This window comes from Pezoporus flaviventris, unplaced genomic scaffold, assembly GCF_033815535.1.
Source record: "Pezoporus flaviventris isolate CSIRO_AGI_PZ_B2104156 unplaced genomic scaffold, CSIRO_AGI_Pfla_v1 ptg000007l, whole genome shotgun sequence".
In the NCBI taxonomy this organism is placed as follows: Eukaryota; Metazoa; Chordata; class Aves; order Psittaciformes; family Psittacidae; genus Pezoporus; species Pezoporus flaviventris.
The window spans coordinates 65707805-65730758 of NW_026892555.1; the positions used below are offsets into that span (position 1 = coordinate 65707805).

General features: G+C 40.1%; 2 protein-coding genes across 20 annotated transcripts in view; one reads left to right on the forward strand and one right to left on the reverse strand.

Annotated features, from left to right (window-relative positions):
- The first annotated feature begins 108 nt into the window (after positions 1-108).
- ZNF830 (zinc finger protein 830) lies at positions 109-11755 on the forward strand. The gene is made up of 10 exons (XM_061449064.1): positions 109-271; positions 370-469; positions 1512-1632; positions 2115-2148; positions 3446-3660; positions 4015-4105; positions 4777-4840; positions 7759-7839; positions 9180-9256; positions 11103-11755. The coding sequence occupies exons 1-10, from the start codon at positions 150-152 to the stop codon at positions 11284-11286; spliced, it is 1089 nt and encodes a 362-aa protein (XP_061305048.1). The 5' UTR covers positions 109-149; the 3' UTR covers positions 11287-11755.
- LOC133267099 (poly(rC)-binding protein 3-like) overlaps positions 8362-22954 on the reverse strand; it is a 498414-nt gene continuing 483821 nt past the window's right edge. For 13 of the 19 annotated variants that reach the window (XM_061449053.1, XM_061449044.1, XM_061449042.1 and 10 more), the window contains one exon: positions 19692-20243. In XM_061449053.1, the coding sequence (XP_061305037.1) occupies positions 19895-20243 (349 nt within the window). In that variant the 3' untranslated portion in view covers positions 19692-19894. Of the gene's footprint in view, positions 8753-17534; positions 17992-19691; positions 20244-22954 lie in introns of those variants that run through there. The other 6 variants (XM_061449063.1, XM_061449061.1, XM_061449056.1 and 3 more) reach the window with 2 other exon arrangements.

Consider the following 22954-nt stretch of genomic DNA (forward strand, 5'->3'; position numbering starts at 1 on the left):
CCCTCCTCCTCCTCTTCTTCCTCCTCTTCGGGGGCGTGACCAGAAGCAGAAGCTCCGCCCCCACCCGCAGCCCTGAGTCCCGCCCACAGGCGCGCGCAGTCTGCGCCGGGGGGGCGGTACCGTATCGTCACTCTAGGCGCCGGGAGAAGATGGCGGCGGCCGGGGTGGGTCCGGGGCGGAAGCAGGTGCGGCAGGAGGAGCTGCGGCGCCTCATGCGCGAGAAGCAGCGGCAGAACGCGGGCAAGAAGCGGATCGAGTCGCCCTTCGCCAAATATCCTTCGCTGAGGGGGGTAGAAGGAAGGGGGAGGCCGGCGGGAGGGGCCGGGGTCCGCGCTGCAGCGCCCTGCTTCCCTTAACGGCGGCCGGCACGTACAACAGCCTGGGGCACCTGAGCTGCACGCTGTGCAACGCGCCCGTGAAGAGTGAGCTGCTGTGGCAGACACACGTCCTGGGCAAGCAGCACCGTGAGGTGAGCGGCTGCTGGCTTCCAGCCCGGGCTGGGCCGCGGTGCCGGTGACCCGCCGGCCCTGGCTGCGCGTTGGTCGGGGAGGGCGGATTTCGGGTCAGAAGGGGGAAGGATGGGGAGGTTACACCGCCGTTACGGAGGGTCGGGGTTTGCTGCTTTTTGGGGTGTATGCTGATAGCAATTGGGCATCAGCCGGGAGAAAGCAGCGGAAAACATGCCCGATTGTTTTGTCTTGGTTTATTTTCTGACAACCTGCGAGCCGATGGAAAAGGCCAGCACTTGAGAGAGTCGTCCCGTGCGTTTCAAGGCGCGAACTCTTAAGATAAAGCCTGCTAGCGACAGCTTTTAACTGTCACTTGTCTGCAGCTTGGAAAGGAAAGCTCCGTGGGATTGCTGTGTTACCTGCGGTCACGTTACAGCTCACACGTGGTTAAGAAAATAGACTCTTTTTTTCCCCTTCATAATTTAGCAGTAAAGATAACTTGTAAAACAATTTCAGGAGTTTGGAACTTGGGTGCAATCGTAAATCTGACTTCAAAATAGTATTAAATTCTGCCACTGTTTCTTAGCGCAAACTGAGAGATTGCACTTAGCTTTGCAAATACTGAGGAAAAGGCCAGAAGAAGTGAAGTGTTCCTAGCTGATGGCTTGAATTTTGAGTAGTTCATTGTGGCAAGGCACGGTGGCATGTCTTTAGTATTACTGCTGTGTTTTAGTTTTAAACCACTTAATATTCCAGGACTGTAGGGTAAGGTCAGCCTTCCTGCTTTCTCCTCCAGTTCCTTACAGCTGTAAATGTCACTGATCTTAGTCTTTCCATTCTCACTTGTACAGCCTTACGGTTGCCTACAGTGCAATTCCTCTGCCCCTATGTTTAATCTTTCAGGAGGCTGACAGAAACGTTGGTCTGTTTTGGTATCTGTGATGTCTGTTTCAGTGATTTTGTTCTAGAAGGATATTAGCTCACTCTCACAAACTATTCTAAAAGTGCTGTAATCCAGAAGTTCCTGCTAGGAAAGCTTTATAAATTTTGTATTTGTTACAGAGAGTTGCAGAATTAAAAGGCACAAAGCAGACAGCAGCTGGTTCAGCTGCTAGCACATCATCTCATCCCGTCAAGAGAAAAACTGTTGACACAGAAGATACAGAATTAAAAAGAGTAAAAGGTAAGGAGAGAAAAATACTTATCTACCCCTTGCAAGCATCCATCCATTTTACACCTTGAATGGTTTGGGTCGGTTTTAAAAGGGAAGAAGTGTGTCTTGCTCTTTCTCTGTCAGAAAATTGTACTTTTGGTAGTTTATTACCTAGTTTTCTTCTGGGTTATTGTGATAAATTAGGTTATGGAGCTGTGGGCTGCTCCAAACAGAATCATAAACAGTGTAAGTTAAACAGTTGAAGTGCTTGCCCAGAATTGGTGTTACTCTTTTTCAGTGGGATGAAGCCACTGGTTCACCTCAAAGCATGCATGAACGTTCATACTAAAGGAAAGATTTAGGTTTTTTTCCCTTGGTCCTACTAAACACGTAAATATATGAAATCCATGAAAATATGCTTTTGCGAACTTGCTGCTGTAGTAGGAGTCTGTCTGAGGGGTATTTGTTTTAAAAGCATGGATTGTAAGAAGTGACTCTTGGTTGTTACACAGGTACAGACCAAAAGCCGCATACGTCTACATCTGGGTAAGTAGGTCTTACTACATGTGAGTTTTTTGTAACTGTACCAAGTGCTGCATTCTCACCCTGTTCTTCCTCATCTCTCCTTCTTAATCAAGGCTAAAGGTGCAGATAATCAGCAGATAGTTTGCGCATTTTCTAACATGGGTGTGTATTCCTGAACATGGCATCACCTTCCTCAGTGCAGATGAGAAAATCGTGGTATGAACTCTAGAGTCTCTGACAAAACAGGAATTCTTTTACTGTTACTGTCAGACTTCTAAGGATTAATAAATATGCGGTGGTATTATGGAGTCAGCTAGAATGAGAATAACTAGATTGTGGCATGCACTCTAATGCTAGCATGCTGCAGAAGAGATAGTACTTTGAAATTAAGAGAAATGTGTATTTAAAGGTACGTTTAAATGGTATTCACAAAACCCAGTAACAAATATCATCATCGGATCTTTATTGATATTTTTGTCACTTAAAATTCATGTAGAAGCATATCCTGCAGCTGAACTCTCACAACTATAGTACTGTATTTGATTTCAGGGGATTGGGTTAAGCATCTTACTGCCACTAGAGATTTTCTGACGGTATTTGGACATCTTTTGTGGGGTTGGTAGATGTCACACGAGGTCTGCAGGTCTCCTATACACTTCTTCACAGGATAAATATCTTGCATAGATACTATGTGCTGTTACCTTGTAGAAATAGTGTGTGTGCGTAATTAACAGTTGAGAGGTTTGTTCATTATGAAACTGATCAGTATGGTTATTTTAAAATACAACCTTGAAAAATGTTTGGCTAAGCAAATCTGGGTTTTCTTATTGCTGAGCCTGTGTGGCTCTTCTGGGCAGCAGCAGGTACCCAAAATAAGTAGTTGTGTTATACATGAAGATTCATGGAGGTGTACGTGACATTAGTATGAGCTGTGAATTTTGTATTTAATGTGTTCACAGCTGGTACATTGATGCAGATAACTTTGGATGCAGAGATAAAATTACCTAAGCTGCCATTCTTCCAAATGCACTTTGTAATGGGATATTTTTGTCAGTGTTTCTGATACTGAATATTTAAATGCAGAAATGGAACTGAAACATGTTTTAGAATTAAGCTGAGCTAGGTTAACTAGGGAACTTCACATGAAAACAACAATTATGTTCTGCCTTCAGGGGGTGGTTACATAAGTAGCTGTGCAGTTCAGGGTATTGCACAGTATTTTAAAGGTCATATTGCTTACAGATTGAATAGGCTTCAGGTGCTGACTGTGACTGATTTTTGTGAAGTTTGAAATAGACCTTTGTGTGTTCTTTGCTAGGCTACCAGCAGATTTTTTTGATGAAACAGAGCGAGACAGTGCAAGCAAACAGCTTTCAAAGACTCCAGGTCCTAGTTTATTGTCAGGAAATTACGATGACGATGATGATGGTGATGAAGAGGAGGAAAAAGATCAAGCAAGCACATCTTCTGTTATGCATAAAACAGAAATTCCACCTCCAACTCAAGAAGTAATAGCTAATGCACTGCCTGCAGGTAATGCTGACTGATATACTAAGTGATTCAGTAAGGAGAAGCTGTGTTTTAACTGATTTTAAAGATGATGAACTGATGTTCATTTATTTTTCCTAATTATTGCTATTGGCTTGTTAGAGTGTGTAATACTGGAAGTAGAGAAAGGACATTCTTAGCTAGTTTGTTATTGTGTGGTGTTTTCTCGGCATGCTTATTGATTATAAGTTCCAATTGTTTGAGGCTGTCATATTGAAATATATCTAGCTGTTCTTCCCTTCAGTAAGGTATTAATTGAAATTCCTGTCCAGTCAGGATTTTACAAAGAAGCTTGAAAAGTTGTTCTTCTTGTTCACAGGCTTCTGTCCTTTCTTACAGACTTCTTTGACAGCAAAACTACGGCTGCTCCTATACTTTCCCATTCAGGATCCATACAGAAAGCAGAGATACAGGAGAAGGTAGTGGAAAGGTAAGCAGTCAAATGAAATATTGATAGATTTGGGAATTGTCACTATTATTCTTCAAGGAAATACAGACTGTGAGCACTTGGAAATCTGTCATATTGTTAACTTGTGTTCAGAGTAGTGTGTATATATGTCAGCCTACAGCATCATTTCAGACAGGTATTTGGCATCCTAGGGGCACGATAAGAGATGAAGTAATGCCACATAGTGTCTGTTAGACATCTCTTATTTACAGATTTTAATATGTGGTACCTTGGAAGCTCAATGTCAACAACTGCTTTCAACTGTTTTAAAAAAATAATTTCTTTGTTCTGCAGTAATGGTTCAGTGCTCACTTGAGCACTTTTTTAGACAGTGGTTTAGGCTTTTAGAAGTAGAGACTGCTGTTAAAAGGTTTGGGTGCTCAGCACAATGGAAAGAATAGTGTAGGATTTAAGCTTAAGCTCTTGTTTTGACAGTGAGATTTAAACCTGTTTGTGCAGTTCCTTGCAAGTTAGGTAGGACCAAACTGAAACAAGATTTGATGGTTGTAGGTAAAACTCAGGATGTAAGAAACTTGTTCAATTTCTAGGTGCTTATATAAAAGATCATATATTTTATTCTTGACTATTTTTAACTCTACAGTAAAGCAGGTTGTACAGTGTGAACTTGGAATAATAGTGATCAAACATTTCAGGAAAGAAAACACTGCTGAAGCTTTGCCAGAAGGTTTCTTTGATGATCCGGAAGTGGATGCAAAAGTAAGTGATCTGCTCCTTTTATGCTGCTGGGTTTATTTCTGCCAGTTGTAGTAATTTTCAGAGTAGTAAAGGATGCTTTTCCCGATAATTAGTAGTACCAGAATATAAGAAAATAACCGAACTATTTAGAGTAGAATAGACTATTTCATTTGGAATGATCATCTAGTCCAACGGCCTGACCACTTCAGGTCTGACAAAAAGTTGAAGCATATTATTAAGGGGATTGTCCAAATGCCTCTTAAACACTGACAGGCTTGGGGCATCGACCACTCTCTAGGAAGCCTGTTCCACTGTTTGACCGCCCTTTTAATAGAGAAATGCTTCCTGATGTCCAGTCTAAACTTCCCTTGGCACAGGTTTGAATGATTCATTCTGAACTAGAAAATATGAAAAGGGACAGAGGCAGGAAGGAAGAGCTTATTAAATAATTTTTGACTTAATGGCGATTTTTTATTTGTGGCTCTTAAAACCAAGGAAATGTTATTTGTTGGTTAAAATGCTGGACTGAGATTTGCACAATCCATCTGTTACTTTAATTTCTTTGAGTCATCCCAGGAAAAGCATTTCAACTAATTTGTACCTACAATTCTGCTTCAGAATTGAGGATATAAAAATAGTTCTGTAATCTCCTTTGAGAGATCCTATTGAAAAGTGTTTTGAGTTACTATGTGACTGATACTAAACATCCTTTTAGAATGAAAATAGCTAGACTGTGACGTACACTGTAATCTCTTGTACTGACATACTATAGCAGTGAATTTTGTCTTCTTCCCTCTTGTCTTTTACCACTATGGGCTTTTTTGATGCTATGGAAAGAAATGTGGACATTCAGTATGTTTCTCAGAACAGCCCCACTACTAAAAATCTTCTTAACATTTTGATCAAAATCATTCATATATTACTTCAGCTTGCACAGTACCAAACAGTGAGCAAAATAAACACTGGTATTTGAAATACAAACTTTTTTTTGGGTTTGTTTGTAAGTATTTGCTGGCTTTCCTGCTTGCTTTATTAAAATACTAGTGTTGTAGGCTCACAGTCTTTCTTATTTTCCTTCAGTATTCCATTTTTGTTCACACTGTCTGATGTGTATTTAAATTGGATTGCGAAGTTGAGCCATTATTTCTGATTTGGAGACATTCCAAATAATGCTTCTTAGTCCCACTGTCCCAGTAACAAGCTTAGGTGTCTCTTACTTGCTCTGGCAAGATTCTTTTGGCACCACTAAGGCCCACACATTGGCATATGTGAATAGCTTTGAATAACAACATTTTGAATATTGAAATATGTAGCTGAAAAAGCTACACTTTTTTGCATATGACTAATTGGATTGTTAGATTTTACAAATAGTTTGAATACCATGAATTAGGAAGCTTGTACAGGATGGGAATGCACAGCAGGCAAAGGAAAATCTGCTTATAGCTGGGAGGACACTGCTTTAGTGATCTTTGTTCTGGTTATCACCTCAGCTGATAAATTTACAAGTGGATACATAAGCTTTTCCTGGACTTGCTTGCAGGTACTGCTCTTAATCATCCCTTTCTAAGTTTAGGTAGTATGCAGGGGAAGGAAAATGTTTGTGACATTGCTTATATTAAGATGGCTGCAGTGATCCTGTGTTAGAATCATACACAAAATAATTTTCAGAATTAACAGTGAGCACTTGGAAGGGAGATTGTGGGCCTGAAAAATGTTGGTTCTTCACATGAGGGATTTATAAAGCCTATAAATTCTGGATTAGATAAATATTTCAAGGAAAAAATAGTATCTTTAGTGTTTAAATTTATTGTAAGAAATACAAATAATTATGAATTACAAAAGACAACCACAATGCGTAATAACACAGTACATACACATATGATAGAAATAATCACAAAACGGGAAAATGAAATGATGACTATTAATTCTCAGTTCTAGTTTGCTTGGAAGCGTCTAATTTATTCTATAAACTTAATTCATGCTACTGAATTTTGTATAATCATTCAGGAACAAAACATACCAAACTGTTGTCATGATGATGATCTATGTGTTACCAAATGAGAGGAATGAATAAAAGAAAAAGAAAACTAATGCAAAAAAGTGGTGCCATGAATTATTCTGTTCAAACTGCTTTGTCCTCCTAGCTATAGGATTTCTACCCGGTCCAGAGCCAGGCATAATCTGTCATCTAATACACGTTTTATGCCACATCTTCCCAGTCTTGAATTGTGGAAGTTTTGGTTACACAGTCAGGTTATTTTATTTATTTGCTTGTACTAAAAGCACAATCTGGTTTTGATTACCTTAGTTGTAGATCTTAAACAAATTCTTACAGCTATTACTTCTTCAGTCATCTTGTATTAGTAATTTATCTACCACAAAAGCTTTGCATATCCTAAAAATTGGTATGTAGCTGTACTATTTCTTCTGTTAGCCCACAAAATCAGACTAGATTTCAAATACTGCCAGACTGTCTAACATCAGTCAGACTAGCGACTGAATCATTTTACATTTTATGTTGTGCCAAAGCCAAATAATTCACTGCTTTTTTTGGCTTGTGAGATGTCTACTAGATATACCTCAACAGGTAGTTTACAGAAGAACTTAAAAGTTATTGCCTGACATAGTGAAGTAACAGATCATCAAATTAATAGACTTTGTCACTTTTGTCACTGCAGACATTCCACACCATCCATTCTTAGTCAACAATTCTTTAATGCTGCACCCAAAGATGTTAACTTTAATCCAGGAGTACAGTCAAATTTTTCCTTCAAAACCATTGTGTGACTGCACTCTTGTTCATATACATTACTTGAACTGAAGTATGTCGACCAGACTTTACTGAGAACATGGCACTATTTTTCCTGTTTCTCCAGGTGTTTTACAGTGCCCCAAAGGGTCACTAGACGTAAATTAATAAGCCTGTTTCATGTTCTTAGGTGCGAAAAGTTGATGCTCCAAAGGATCAGATGGACAAAGAATGGGATGAATTTCAAAAGGCAATGCGACAGGTCAACACAGTAAGTAATGGAATCTATTTTTATTGATTCTAAATACTATACACAATAAGGAAAACAACAGTTTCATGCAGCTCTGCAGAATGACTGACATCTGCATTTATCAGCTGTTGCAATGCAGTGTATGGTTAAATGCACTTTATAAATGAGCAAAGGATTCCTTATGTTTTCTACTTACGGGAAATTAAATTGAAAAAACTTTTGATCAGGACCCAGTCATCAGTATCTAGTTACATTTGTTAAATTGTGTTTAGATAAGATAGCATATAACTCAGATCAGTGTCCTGTATCCAAACAGGACATAACTGTGGGCTCTTTTTCAGATGTAAAATATTCATATTTTAACCTTGAAAAACAGAGAACAAAACACCACCCATTTGGCTTTTTGAGAAAGGATCTATAAAGTGTAGGTAACCTGGGGTTTATGGTTCATTTTAATATACTGGAAAGGAACCCAAAACTTGGGTAAGTGACAAAAGATTTTGTGTGAGACACAAATCGGCCACAGATTTTCTGTACCTTTTTCCGTTGTATTTTTTACTGCTCAGCATTGCATGTAAAGTCTTCCCAGAGCAGTTTTTTATCTGCCCTTCTATACAATATAAAACTGCCACTAAAGATATATCTGGTGTTCTCAATCTTCCTCTAGAGTATTTGCTGATTTTTTAATTTTAATTGTAAATAACTGCTCATATGTCAACTGCTAAGAAAAGTGGTGTAAAAACCTTACCATTGCTCATTTTAAAGCGGTCAGCACTATAAACAGAGCGAATGTTCATACAAAAGCAATGGTGGATACATTTTGCTAGCATTAGCCATTCAGATAATTCTTCAGCTTAGAAGGAATCTTCTCAGTTATGCGTGGACCATTGATTGCATAGCATCTCCCAGACATTCAGATTTGAGAAAGTATATGCTGAAAAAAATAACAGGTTAGAAACACTTTGGGATCTAGTGTGAATATTTAACCAATACTTCCAATAATCATGTGTAATCAAGTCCCGAGCATTGGGATTTAACTCCTGTTTCAACCTCAGATTTTGGATGCTTGCAGTTTTTTTTATGTGAGTTTCAAATCTTAGTGTATTGAAAAAATCAAAAGATTAACCCCAAAGCAGCCAAACCACTTCTAGTTTTAAGAAAAAACATTTCCATTTCAAATTAAACTAGATAATTTTTTTTCTGTAGTTGCCTCCACAGTCTTTTGTTAAGGTGGGAGTATACATGTAGGAGATTGACAGTGACTTGAGGTAGAGGGGAGAAGGGGAAGACACAGACATCTAAAAGAAACAACAGTGGAATTCAGGATGACGGTGAATTTTCTTAATGTTTTTCTGGTTTAGATTTCGGAAGCAATAGTGGCGGAAGAGGATGAGGAGGGACGACTAGATCGTCAGATTGAAGAAATTGACGAGCAGATGTAAGTAGATCAATTTTTCCTCAAACTTTCTGTTCTCCAGCAGCAATGGATCACTATGTGACTAGAGTGATAAAAACATTTTCACTTTTAATCTTCTGTGATGCTGCCTTTCATTAATTACTTAAATATTCAAAGGACAAAGACTGCCTCAAATTGCAGAATGATACCTAATAAAAAAATTAATTTTGTTGCAAGGTTACATAATGATTTGCACAGAGAGAGCGCCCTGGAATCACTGACAGTACAGCAAGCAGGTGTAGGCAAATAAAGTAATAGCAGGCAAATTCTTTGAACAAACTCTCCCCCTCACCCGTGTAAAATACTATAATTTGTATTTCTCTCTGAATTCTGACTGATGTAGAATTTATGTGAATACTTTTAAAAAACAATTGCACTGCAATTAAAATTTTGATGGGTTTGTTTCGACCATCCATTTGCTGTACCGAAAATGTGCTGTTCCGTGAAAACTCCATGTTTCTAATGAAAGTTTACTTACTTAAAAGATTTTGTTGAATGATGCACTTCATTACAAGAAGTGTTTGTTGGTTTTTGTTTTTTTTTTGTTGAAATGGTAGGCGTAGGGGTGGGATAAGCATGAATTTAAACTCGCAGTAACTGAAATACAGCTTAGTGGAACAGATTGTTACTATCATCATGTAGTTTGGCATGTTGATCAACAGTGATTATGGCAGTGGTAGTGATTAAAAAGATGAATTCTGATTTTAATGAACTTGCAACAAAAAGAAGACACTAAAAATTAAAGCAACACTTAAACCATCTGGATGGATTTACATGCTACAGATAATCAGCATATAATAATACCGTTGGGTTCAAACTGAACTTTTAGTAGTATAGGAATGTCTTTTAACAGTGTTCATGGGGGAGGGCTTGAGCTAACCCTGGCTGTCTTTGAGCATTCCCAGCATTATTCCCAGTAGTTTAGGATGTTATTGTATGTAGAACCAAATTCAGAAATCTCTAGAGAATTTCAAGTTTGTTACCATAATTATTTTTCCTCAAAGTTCCAAATAGATTTTTAGAGACTTTTATCTTTGTTTTCTGAGTATATTTAAATGCAGGCTATTCTGAATTAAATTCAAAATGAAATTCAGTGACATTTATGTTTTCCTTCAGCTGTGAGTGCCTGTCAGTAATTGTATTGTAGATATGCAAGGGAGCACAGCATCCAGATAATAATCTTGTTGACTCTTCCTACCAAATAGTAATGAAAAGAGGCAAAGATGTATTTAAAAAGCTACTACTACTTGGTATTTTTAATAAAAAAAATTATTAAAGTGGTTAGAATACTTGTTAGAAAACATATTTCAAGACAGAACTTTTTTAAGTAAATGAAAACTGAAAGTTGTGGATTGCATTTACTTAAAATGTTCTGTTACAGAACACCATAAGCAGATCAAGAATCTGAATACTTGTGCTGCTTTATTATTTCAGAGATGCTACCACTAAGTTACCAGAATTGATAGCAAATTGGTATCTTCCCTTTCTACTATACATGAGAACCAGAGGTGGAGCAAAGAATGGTGTCTTTCCTTGTGTGGAAGTGGATGTTGGTTCTGTGCTTTTTCAAAAACGATTTGTGATGGCATTGCAGTTGTTAAATATTTGGATTAAATCTCTTTGCTAGAGAATTTACCACACCTCTCCTCTCCTTTGGTCTGTTTCCACTAGATTAAAACAGAGATGATGCAGTAGCACATTGAAAGCTTATTTTTCAATTGATGGGGAGCTGTGGAGCTTTTTTTATCCAAGTTAAGAGGAGCACTATAGAAAGTGTAATTAACATGGAAAGGCCACAAGTGTTAATAGATGGTTTACTTTTCAACAGTGAATGTTATCGCCGTGTTGAGCTTTTGCGTAACCGCCAGGATCTGATGAAGGAGAAATTAAAGGAGGCCATGAGATTAAAAGCAACACAAGAGAAAGAGGATGAGGCTATTGGTAGCGAAGATGAAGAAGAGTTGCAGGATTTGCTGTCTCAAGACTGGCGGGTGAAAGGGGCTTTGTTGTAGCATTTCTGCAACATGGTTGATATTATTTTCATCTGTGATGGTATTACCATTGTTAGAAGTGAGATGCTTTTGTTAAATATTTAAGTAAAGAGGATTGTGAGATGATAAACAGCCAAGTGTATTAAAAAGAAAACATCTTTGTAGATCTCCAGTGGTATAGTACTTGCTGTAAAAACTGTATATTGCAAATGTTTTACGATATAGAATGCACCTTTCCTATTACAATTACTGGTTCCCTTCCAGAGGTATTTTAATGGGATTAATAAGTAACTGAAGAATCGTAAGGTTTTGAAAGCATTAGGTATATCTAGTAATTTTGTACAGAAGGACTTGCAATAGTGTATGTAGTTTTCCCAGGTTGGGGGCTTAGAGAAAGGAAATTAGTATGCATTTATGTTATCTTAAAATTTTAAGTGCTCTTCTGTCCATTGCCCCAGCTCCCAATAAAACACATAAATATTTTTCAGGATCTGTTACAGTTTCTCTGTTTAAGGACCAAGCTCAGAAACACTGAGCTACAGCTTCTCCACAGTATAAATTCTAATGTGCCATAGGCAGTGATGTATATTTTTCCTTATAGAGTGTTGTTTTGTTCAGTGTAGCCATAGTGCAGCACACCTGACATTTCTTGAACCAGAGGAATGAAAACCCATGGTGATATATTTGCATAACTAAATGAAAGGGCAACAAAATGCCAGAAGGGAAGGTGCTGCACTGGAAACTAATAAGGTAAAATTTATGTAGCTCTAAATACTGGAAATTTTCTTAAGATGTTATCTTAGGCAAGGGGAGCATCTAAAAATGATTTCTGTTCTGATAAACACAGATGATGTAAAATCAAGAACCAAAAAACTTGAGAGACTGGGAGATTGAAAGTAACTACCTTGAGCTTCGGTAAGTGTCTTTTTTTTAATGATGCATATTTTTTACTTTTGCAAATCTTGAAATATTTCAATTTTGCTGAAATTTTGAAAAAATAGGAGAAACATGGTTTGATTTTTATCAAAAAGTAGAGTGAAGATGCAGCTTAACATTTTTTTCTGTTTAAGATTCTAGTTTTAAAATGAGTGATGTTTTAAAGGGAGAAAACAAGCTTTCTTCTTATGACAGCATTCTAGATACTTGTCTCAAAGATGTTTATTAACCAAGCAGATAAATAGGAAAGGAACTGAGCATTAAAACAGGTCAGGTAGTTTAGTTCAGTATTTCTTTAGAGATCTCTAGTGGCAAGAAGCTAAAGGCAGTGAGTTTAGTTATAGTGCAGGGAGCTCATGCATTAAAATTCAAACCAGTACAGCCCATTGTTTTAATAATTAGGAATAGATGGCAGGAGTAAATACCAGATCACTCATCACTCTATTTGTTATCCTTGCATAACTTCTGTTGAAAGAGTAAAGACGATGAACAAGCCAGTGGGTGTCTGTATTGTTGAGGAAGCAACTGACACCATTGGTTGCTCTTGGTAGTTGCTTTTTTAGGAGTGGGTGCTTTTTTCCTTGAAGGAATCTCATAGCTCCACAAATAGTGTAGTGTAAAAGTTTTATACAGCTTATTGCATACAACTGTACATTTCTTCAGCACTTTAAACAAAGCTTTTGGAGAGCTTTGTGAAGGAGATGGAGTGACTTTGATAGCTGTGTCCTGCATAACCATTGATTGTACATGTGCTGTTGTGTCGAGAAGGCAGGAAATGATCCTGCTTTTTGGCAATGAAAATAGCATGGTTGTAAGGGAGAAGAAGGAATCAATCCCAACATTACTCAGTAGTCAGGCTGATTTAGCAAGGTTAAATTCTCTCTTGTTTCTTACAGAAACAGAGGCATAATTAATTTATATTTTAAGTCTGCAGTCAGTTTTGGGAAACAATTTTGTGACCTTCTGATGAGCTGTTCAGCTGGATGACTAACCAGAGCAAGTAGTTGCTTTTAAATAGTATGTACTTCCTTAATTTCTACCTTCTTAACTTTCTTGAATACTGTTCTAAACAATAAAGATGAAAATAGTGCTAATAACTAACTCTGTCTACAGCCACTGTTAAAAAATGAGGTTTTAATTGGAATTGAGAATAATATTTTAATTCTCTGACTCCCAGAATAATAAAGAATCAGAATTAAGGGTGAAGACTTACTTATTGATATAACAGTATTGCGCAAATTTAAGAGCTGTGGAATTTCATGCCACCAGAAGATAGTTGTGATTCCCCAGCTCAGTGGTTTTTAAACTGGTGACTTCTAGGGTCAAAATGTGTGTGTATGTTTGATATATTTCCAATGTACAGTGGTTCCAGGGAGCAGCGAACTACAGATGCAGCTGCCAGTTGTTCATAGTTAGCTGCTCTGTGGCAAGTGCAGTCAATCATAAATGGTAAACTGTGTGCTAACTCTCCTGCCATGGAAGAAGTAAGCTTCTGCTGTCACAATGTAGAAAAGGGCTGTATTTGGTACAGAGGAGTCCAAAAGCCTAAACCAACCAAACCAAAAGACCAACAAACAAAACAATATTCTCACTGGTTAACATGATCATCATTCCTGCATAAAGCATGCAATTTAAACTTGCTTCAGAATTACAAATACTGGTTAAAAAGAACATTGTCTTTGGTCAGTCCCCCTGCAAATAAATTCAATTTGAGGAAAGACACTTTGCTTATTACATGCCACTGTAATTAATTTCTCTGCATTTAAAAATCTTTTTCATCTAAAAAATACTGAGCTAGAAATAGCTCTAATGAGAAAAGTTGTATTACTCAGATATTTTTAGCACTTAATACTTTCTTTTTTCTTACAATCAAGAAAGCTTGGACTAGGCACTCAGACATTCAGCCGACAGGAATCATGTTGTAGCTGTCATTAGAAACTGTAACACAAGTATAAAATGTTTCAGAAATTCCCTTTCATTAGGTACCATCAGATGAATTTGACATTTCTTTCCTTTCAGTTACTGTCTTGTGACATGTGCCAGTCTGTGGAGTGACAGGACACATGCACTGATGCAGAAAGTGATTTAATCAGCATTACTGTGTTCCTTGCTGGAGCCAAGGAGTTAAGTACACTTCAGTGGTAAGGCAGTGTGTGCTTGTATCCTTAGAAAGTGGTGCTTAAGCCAGGAGATCTGGTGTGAAGCATTTTTTCAGTATCTGCTTTAATTTGATCTTCTGTTCATTATTTCACTTAGAACTATCCTGGGCGGTTAAGTGGGAAAAGAAATGTGAGCTATTCCCTTGTTTAGACATCTATAAACCATGTCTGCCTTCTGAAAATACAGCAGAGGGACTAATGCTTTGGGTCATTGGTAGTTCCAACAGTTGCAGAGGATGTAAGAGATCTCTATTCAAATCCCTCCTCTCTATGCTGTCCTTTGAACATACAGTTCCCATGATCTAGTTGAGCAGCCTAATAATGTCAGTCTTTCCTGTAGAAGCTGTGCTACTGTAAAATGACCGAATTAGTGAGCATATGTGACTCACTTGGTGAATAATGATGGCACTTGCCCGAGAAGGGGAAGGTCCTGTTCCAAATACATAAATAGTCCTGAAATACACTCAGCTGAGATAGAGGCTATGGAGGAAATTACATTTGGATCTTCCGCCTCCCAGAGAAGCACTCTTGTTTTCATGCTGTTGGGTATTTAAGAATGAAAACAACAGGGACACTTCCATTTCTGGCTAGTTTGGACAGGGAAAGTTCAGCTTATGCTTTCAGACTGTCTTGTGAAACATCACAGAAACATCTTGCCCACGCAGCCCAGCGTGGCTGAGGCACTTACCAGGTGCCTACATTCATGGCACCAGTGAGATATATGCTGTTAGCTTTCTAGGAGACTTAACTGACACAGATATGCAACTTGATAGATGCCTTCTGGCTGTGTCTGAGAAGAGAAAGCACTCTGTGTATTAGCAATGGACAAGGTTATGTGACTGGTTGGTTTTGCTCTGGTTGACTGTTTGAGCCAGCATTCCTGCTTTCTATTTTTTCACTTGAGAATCACAACAGAGCTGCCTGAACTCATTTGAGGTGTTTGCCAGAACTCTGATACTCTGATGACATGAAAGGCTGCAGAATTTGTGCTCTCTTTCATTTGGAAACCCACAGTTGTGTGGGCAGTGACCTTTTCATATCGGGTCCATGCTTCCTCTTATCTCCCTTTGAGCATAAGTGGTTCAGTTTTCTACATTGGATAATATCATTTTTTACTCCCCCCCCCCTTCAGATCCACCTTCCTGTGTTTTGTTTCCCTGCTTTGTATATTAAAGCTATTCAGGAACTTTTTCGTGCTATTGAGAAATATCTTCCAACTAAAATAATTCAATTAAAATGAATCCTTAACTAGCCTAGATTTAAATCACATTTCTGCCTGCATTTTTTGCACGAGCCCTCTCGAAAGACTTTTTTCTTTCCTTTTTCCTTGTGTCTGTATTTTACCTCTCCTCATTCCACACACAAACATGCTCCTGCGCTCGTTTGTTTAAATCTCAGTATTTTCTAGCCAATTCTGCAAGGCACGTGGGAATTACTTATATGAAAGATGCTATACACAACAGAGCTGCTGCTGCCCTTTGCCTAGCAGTGTTACTGTAGAGCAGAGCCTTGACCTACTTAGTGTTGAGCTGCAATGTTCTCCTTTTTTTTGTTCATTCACACTAGCCAGGCTAGCCAGAGAAATAGCTTTTGCTGATGAGGAAATGAAGAGTATGTGTTGAGGAAATGTAGAGTATGGAGGTCTCTGCTGTGAAAGCAGCTTCAGCTCTCCTTTCAAGAGGAAGCAGTTAAATATGTTTTAAGTAATATATCTTAAGTAATCACAACACAGAATTTTATCAAGGTCAGCACACAGCCTATAGTTCTTCCAACCTGGGTAAGGCTTCCTGAGTGCTGGGATCAATAAGGCATTCTGTAATCTTCCCTGGCAGCCTTTATTATCAAGAGTTGCTCTGTGGTTGCATTTGTATTGAAAAACTTGATGTCTACAGATTTCCAAGTCTGTATGCACATCCTGGTCATATTTCAGTTCCAGGCTTATACTCTAGACCCAGATACACAGGAGCTCTCAGTACACTAGAGTCCATGGAAAATATAATGATATGCCCCAGAGGTACTCAGCTGGGGCAGTGAGGGGAACCAGGACCCCAAGCTAAATACCTAGAGACAAGTATAGACCTTAGTAGAGTAGGAACAGAGATTGTAGAATTAGGCTCACATTATTAAGGATGCTACTTGCTTGCACTGCCAAAACCTTTGCTTTCTCATGAGGATAAAGCAGTAATGTGAAAGTACTACTGTCGTGGTTTCAACCCAGTCATGTTCTCAGACTAAAGCCAAAACACTGCACTGCACCAGCTACCAAGGAGGAGAAACATGACTGCTACTGTTGAACCCAGGACATCTGCCAATGCCCTAAAAGGAGAGGTGGCCAGAGTGCAGCCAGAAGTGCTGTATGCAGCCCGGGGCCAGCCCCTTTCTCTTGGGTTTGAAGAGACAGATTGAGGCTGTGCTCAATACGCTGTAACTGCAGTGCTGCAGCAGAGCCAGAGGAGGCGCTGAATGGATCAAGCAGGGTGTCTGGGCAGGATGAGGCACTTCACTGAGCCAGCTCTGCGTTCTCCCTTTGTAATGCAAATTGTCATGCTCCTCCCAGCTGCTAGTTCCTGCGGGGTCAAAGAAGCTGTCTAGAAGGCTGCACAGTCACTGCACAGTGATGCTGGGAATGGGAAAACATAAAAGGTCTTAGTAATGATCTGCTGAGTACTCAAGCTTGTTCCTTTGGGTTTGTTTTTTCCTTCCCCAGCATCTGATCTATAAATCAATATGGGAAAGAAAACATGAGAGAGCAAAACCAGTGGCTTCTAGTAGCAAGAAACCAAATTCTGTCTTTTCTATGCAGTGTGGTAAGTTCTCCAAGAGCAACACTGTTAAAAAAAAACAATAATGTTTTGCAGAAATATTACTTTCTCTACTAATTACACGATCTGGCTCCATCTAATTGTGAAAAGAAAGACTCCTCATCCCTGACAATGGGCTAATGTCCTTTCTAATGCTGCCAGTATTGCACAGTTGTTACACTCTTTCCCAATGAGCACTGGGACCTTAAGTGTGATGATATGAAACCTTTAATCATTAATGAAAACAAGCAATTTGTCTATGTTCTTAGATTGACAATCCATAAAATAGTGTTTCTCAAATGACAAATTAGCAACTTGGTTACAAAGAACAAAGTTTAAACAACACAACAGTTGTATGCACAAAGCTACCACGTCTCTTTTTTTTTTTTCTTTTTTTTTTTAAATCAGGAAAAAGATTTATTTATAAAAACGTCTCATTTAATTTACTGTTGAGTCTCTAGCTGAAGAATACAGTGGTTTAGAACACTAATGGCCCATGCTTTTATACAGATTAGCCAAAGCATGAACATCAATGAAAATTAACGCCCAAAAATAACTCTTCTTTGCTTTATGTTATGAGCCACAACAGTGTTAAAACTGGAACAGTTATGAAAGCAACACAAGAGTTAGGAAGCACAGTTGCTTAAGGTGTTTTCTTGTGATGTCTCAGAATAATAAGAAAGTTAGAAATGGCAGAAACTCCTCTGTAGATTAGTCCATAGAAAGCATTGTCTCATGGGGCTTTGGAAAAGTCCTGTCTGGTGGCTAATGCACTAGGGCATGATGAGATACATTACAGAGCCCCCAGGCCAGTAACTTCTGATGACAGCCTAAAATGTAGGAACAAAAATAAGGAAAAGAAAAAGAAAAAAAAAAAAAGGGCAGAAAAAAAAATCTTCTCACTATTAAAAAATAACACTTGAGTACAACCAGCATAGAACAGCATTTCAGTGCAGGCAAGTTCTCTCACACAGAGCTTGGTGGTTTGAGTTCTTTAAACGTCAGTTATTTAAACAGTTACAGTAGTCCAGAACAATTTTACAGCAGTTTTTTAGAGCTTTTAAGTAGCTGAGGTACCTTGACATTATTTCCAGTTGTTCCTTCAGTATATACAAACCAAACCAAACCAAAAAAAGCCCAAAAGAAAAGAAAAACCAAACCAACAAAACCAACCAAAACCCCCATTTGGATAAGTGCAAACTGTAACAATGGCGGTTCTACAAATGGTTACAGTGACAAAACTTAGTGCAAAGGTACTAAGGTGAAGAAAAGCCCACAGAATACAGACACAAAATACTGAGATAGTACTTAGCCCTATACAATAATCATCACACACTTTGAAATACCATGTTTTTAAAAGTATTGCATTTGCATTGTGTTTTTAGTTTATATTAAAATGCACTGAATACAGTTCAATTGTTAAAGCTTTGTGTCCAAGGAGTGCAAAGTGGATGAACATAGCGGGCTAATGGGATTCTGGATTTGGAAGTGGTGAGGAAAACAATATTGCATTACTGAGTTATGCAACAGAAATTAAAAAGAAGGTGGATGGACAAACAGAAAATGCAGTTAAAAACTAGTTCCAGCAGCTAGCAACCAGCCATTGCATCACCTGCCTCTCTTCTGGTTTTAGTTAATCTGAACTAATTATTAATTCTCATTAAAGGGATGGTACCTGCACAGGCAGCAGCCTTTGAATGTCCTTTGATAAGCACTAGATTTAATTTGTCATTACAGTACAACCCAATTGCATGATTAGTGGCAAGTTAAACAGTGATGTATTTTGTACAGAAACCTAACAAACACAATAGTCATTTTGGCTGCGTAAAATATATGCAGGAGGGGTATCAGGATAGCGCTCATGCATGTCTGATTCGTACCTACTAGTAAGTACTTAGAGAAATAAGTACTTTGTCAGTGTGTATATATACGAGTAAAAAAGTGCAAAAGGAGGAGCCTGCTTTCTCCCCACAAAAGAGAGTTCTTAAATTTACATTTTTGCAAGCTAGAGAAAAATGGTTACACACTTCAAAAGAATGAAGTGCAACGGTGCAGGTGCCTGCTGTGTTCCCCCTCTTGTCTTACAGTTATTTTAATTCAGCAGTTTTCCTCAGACCAGAAAGCAGAAGTCCCTGATGTTGGGTACTTTCTAAACCCAGCCTCCTGCTTGCAGGCTGGTGTCATGGCAGGGGAGTCTTCAGGCCTGTGGAAAGCAGCAGGATGACCGAGGGGGCCTGCACTTCACGTGGGATTTTGGAGTGCTAGCAGTCATCAGAATTGCCAGAGTTTTAGGAATCCCTAGCCACAGAGGGATTCATCCAGATGCCAATTTGGCATAGGAAATTGTTTTGCAGTTGGAGGGATCAGCTTCAAATGGGTGTGAGCGTTTTGATGTGCCAGGCAGTTTGCTGGAGCAGGACCTGGCTGCCACAATTTGGCCTCATTCATGTGTTTCCTTTCTTCCCAGGTTTCTCCTTGCTAGGGTATCAGAGGGACGGACCCAGGCTGCCGGGGAGAGGCCGGAGGCTAGCGCCTGCCTGCTGTTGGAACTAGTTGTTAGGTGGTGCCTGGGTGTTAAGTCGTTATGGAGAGTGGAAGACGACTTGAGCCGGCAACAGTTAACACTAGCAATTTAACAGAAACTAAAAAGATGCCGTATTGTTTCCTTGACAACTAGGATCTACCACAGACTCTTGGCAGAGCTGGCAAAGCTTGCATTTGTGTCTCATCCCTTCAATATGGAGCAAACTTCTGGCGGTCAGATTTCTTAACCCCGCTCGTCGAAGGAATTTTGGCAGTGTAAGCGGACAAACTCCCCGTGGCCCCCGCGGCGGCCGCGGCATTTAGTGCCAGGAGTGGGACAGTTTTCATGCCAAGCAGACTGGAGACAGGAACGGCATAGTGGGTGGTTGGCAGAGTTGGTAGGGGAGGGGGGGTACTGACGGTAACGGCGGAGGCGGCCGCCAGCACGGCCATGGAGGTGGGGGTGGAGGTAGGGGTGGCAGACTGAGAGAGGTTCATGTTGAGGTCAACAGGGGTCGTGACGGAAGCGGTCTGGGTGCTGACTTTAGCCATCTCTAAGCTGCAAACGAAGAGAGGAAGAGGAACAAACAGGTTGGGAGGGTCCAGCCAGGGTCGGGGGGGGGGCCAGGAGGAGGAGGAGGAGGAGGAAGGGATGGAGGGACAGCAACCACGTAAGGGCAGGATTAGATCGGTGGGCGAGGGGAGACAGACGAGTGGGAGGGAGAGGAGGGAGAGAGAGAAAAAAAGGGAAAATGAGGGTCAAAGGAGGAACATGTTATGTGTTAAAGAAGAGAAATAACAAAAGGGTTTTTCATGATTCGGTGGTGAAAACATTACTGAGACTCTAAAGTTCTTTCAATAAACAAAAAGGGGGGGGGGGTTGCTAGTTCGTTTTACAGATGAGAAAAGAAATTAAGGAATGCGGGGAAATGGCAAAAAGATGGAAAAAACAAAACTTAAAATAACTATGGAGTTTACTCCCCAGCACTGATAGGGTGAATTTTGCTTTTTGCAATTACTGTGTTTTTGACAGGGGGACACGGGGGCGGTTGGCAATTTGTCCAATTTGTCAATTTTGGGACATAAATAGAACCCTTTGTCATTTTGTTAGGATGAGAGGAGACTGAGCAATGATTTGCTGCTTTCATCTAAGGCATGAGGTTTTGGTTGCTTTTTAGAGAATCAAAGGTCAATGTGCATTTTTCATATAAAGCAAACCAGATTAGCCAGTGTGTTCACTTGGGTTTGTACATTTCCCAGACTGTTTTTTTCTTTAGATCACAACAAAATATTGATGCAATCTAATCAGAAGGAAATGAGTAACAAGAAAGGCTGGAAAACACCCCGGCTTCCACAGCAGTGGAATCCTTTCTGAGCTTGTGGCAGCGGTTACAGTGAACATAAAAGAGCTTACCAGCTGACAGACAAGGTACTAGTACATGGATACAACATACACATCATCAGACAGACCCCGCGAGCACAAGCAACTTCAGATTGACCCGACCTCTGAGCCCAAGGCAGGGATGGGCTCTTTGGAGGATGTAGGTACCAAACGACCTTCATTTTAGTCTAACATCACCCACTGGCAGGTGAGATCAGTTTGGCTCACATACTTGGGCTTTTCTGTACATTTTTAGACATTAAATACAGCAATTCCAAGGACGCGTTGTTTTTTTCATATGACAGCATATCTACATAGACAAACCCTCCCTCTGCTGTTTGTTGCAGCTTGTGCACAAGCTTTCGGGTCAGCAAACAACCTAAACACTCATTTCAGGATGCATTTTGCATGTGACTGGCTGGGAGGTATGGCAGCCTAGCACATAACTAGGACTATCCCAAGTCTGGGGTATATTTTCAGTAGTTACTAACTTGTTGGTCTCCTGGGCTTTCTCCTGAGGAGAGCTGAGAGGCTGCAGCAGCTTCTCCCAGAGTGGAGTGCCAGGGAGCTGCTGGCTGGCTGTACAGGGGACCTGGGTGAAGAACCTGCTTCTTCTGTATCAAATCCCACCAGGCCCAGGGAGGCTCCCCAGCATGGGGTTTTGTGCTAGTCCCAGTTGGCACTGTGGGCTGGGGGTGCAGGCTTTGAGAGCCCCTATGGCCAGGCTGCTGGTTGGGAAGGGAGCATAGTCACCCTGTGTGGGGCTTGGAGGGGCCTTGCTTTTCTGTATCTTAGACTTACTGCAGTTTTGAGAGTAACAACCCCTGGTCTATTCATGGCCTGAGTAAGGCAACGACCATAGGAGGTGCCCTTTCTGCAAGGGCAAAGATCAGCCAGCACTATACAGGGTGGGGGGATGCTGGACTAGAGCTTTCCAAAGCACTGCTGCTAAGTCTAAAGGATACCTGAAGTAGGTCTGAGCTGGGGAGAGGCACATGGTGGAGAGAGGGAAATGCGTAAGCACCAACTCCTCTCTTCCCCACAAAAGAAAGAGGGTTCTTGGAGTGCCATCTCCTTGGCAGCCTTTTCTGGGATGTTGGAAGGTGCACATCTCTGAGGGACTGGGAAGGGATAAGGGCAAGGGTGTGAAATGCAGACCCGTTCGTGAGAGGTAAAGCTTTGGGCTTTCCTACCAGGTGTGTTTATCTGTCTCTGTGGGTGAGCAGCTCAGAATTTTTCTAACTCTCAAGGTAGAGTTGTCCTCTGCAGAGAGAAGAGCATTCTTGTGCTGTTAGCCAGGCTACTTGCAATCTACTTGCGCAGTGGGATTTACATCAAGAACACTGAATCAGTGAATCCAACCCCAGTGTATGTCCATAACTTAGGGTGTAGGAGTTGAGTTACATAGTGACACCTCAGTACATTTTGAAAAGCTCAGTTTATACAGTTGGATGTTTTCATACTTCTAACTTGCTATTACTCTGGGAGGGAGGTGTATAAAAAGATAATGCAGGACTCAGTGCTGCAGTGACTCCGAATTTGCGTGCCTTGCATTTAACAAAAAGTCCTTACTTATACAGGCGGTACTTGAGCCTGAGCTGTTTCCTGAACCAGCAGGGAGAATAGATCCCACAGGATAAATGCTGGTGGTGGCAGCAGCCACTCAAACTCTCTGTCTCTGGTGTATTTGCACAAGTAAGATTAAAGTAATGTGCCCAGCTTCACATTTGTTACTGCTGGTAACGCATAAGGTGAAAGTACATCAGGTCAGCTGTTCTGTGATAGGGGCAGTTCCTCAAACCAACTGTAGATACAGCAAAACTGAATGTGAAGGTGGATGAGTTGGCCTTCATACAATATTTCATGGTGCCAATTTTACCCTGTCCCTT

Coding starts and splice junctions, on each gene's coding strand:
- ZNF830 (XM_061449064.1), top strand. CDS start 150: ATGGCGGCGGCCGGGGTGGGTCCGGGGCGGAAGCAGGTGCGGCAGGAG. Junction 272..369: donor ATCGAGTCGCCCTTCGCCAA/ATATCCTTCGCT, acceptor GGCGGCCGGCAC/GTACAACAGCCTGGGGCACC. Junction 2,149..3,445: donor CCGCATACGTCTACATCTGG/GTAAGTAGGTCT, acceptor GTTCTTTGCTAG/GCTACCAGCAGATTTTTTTG.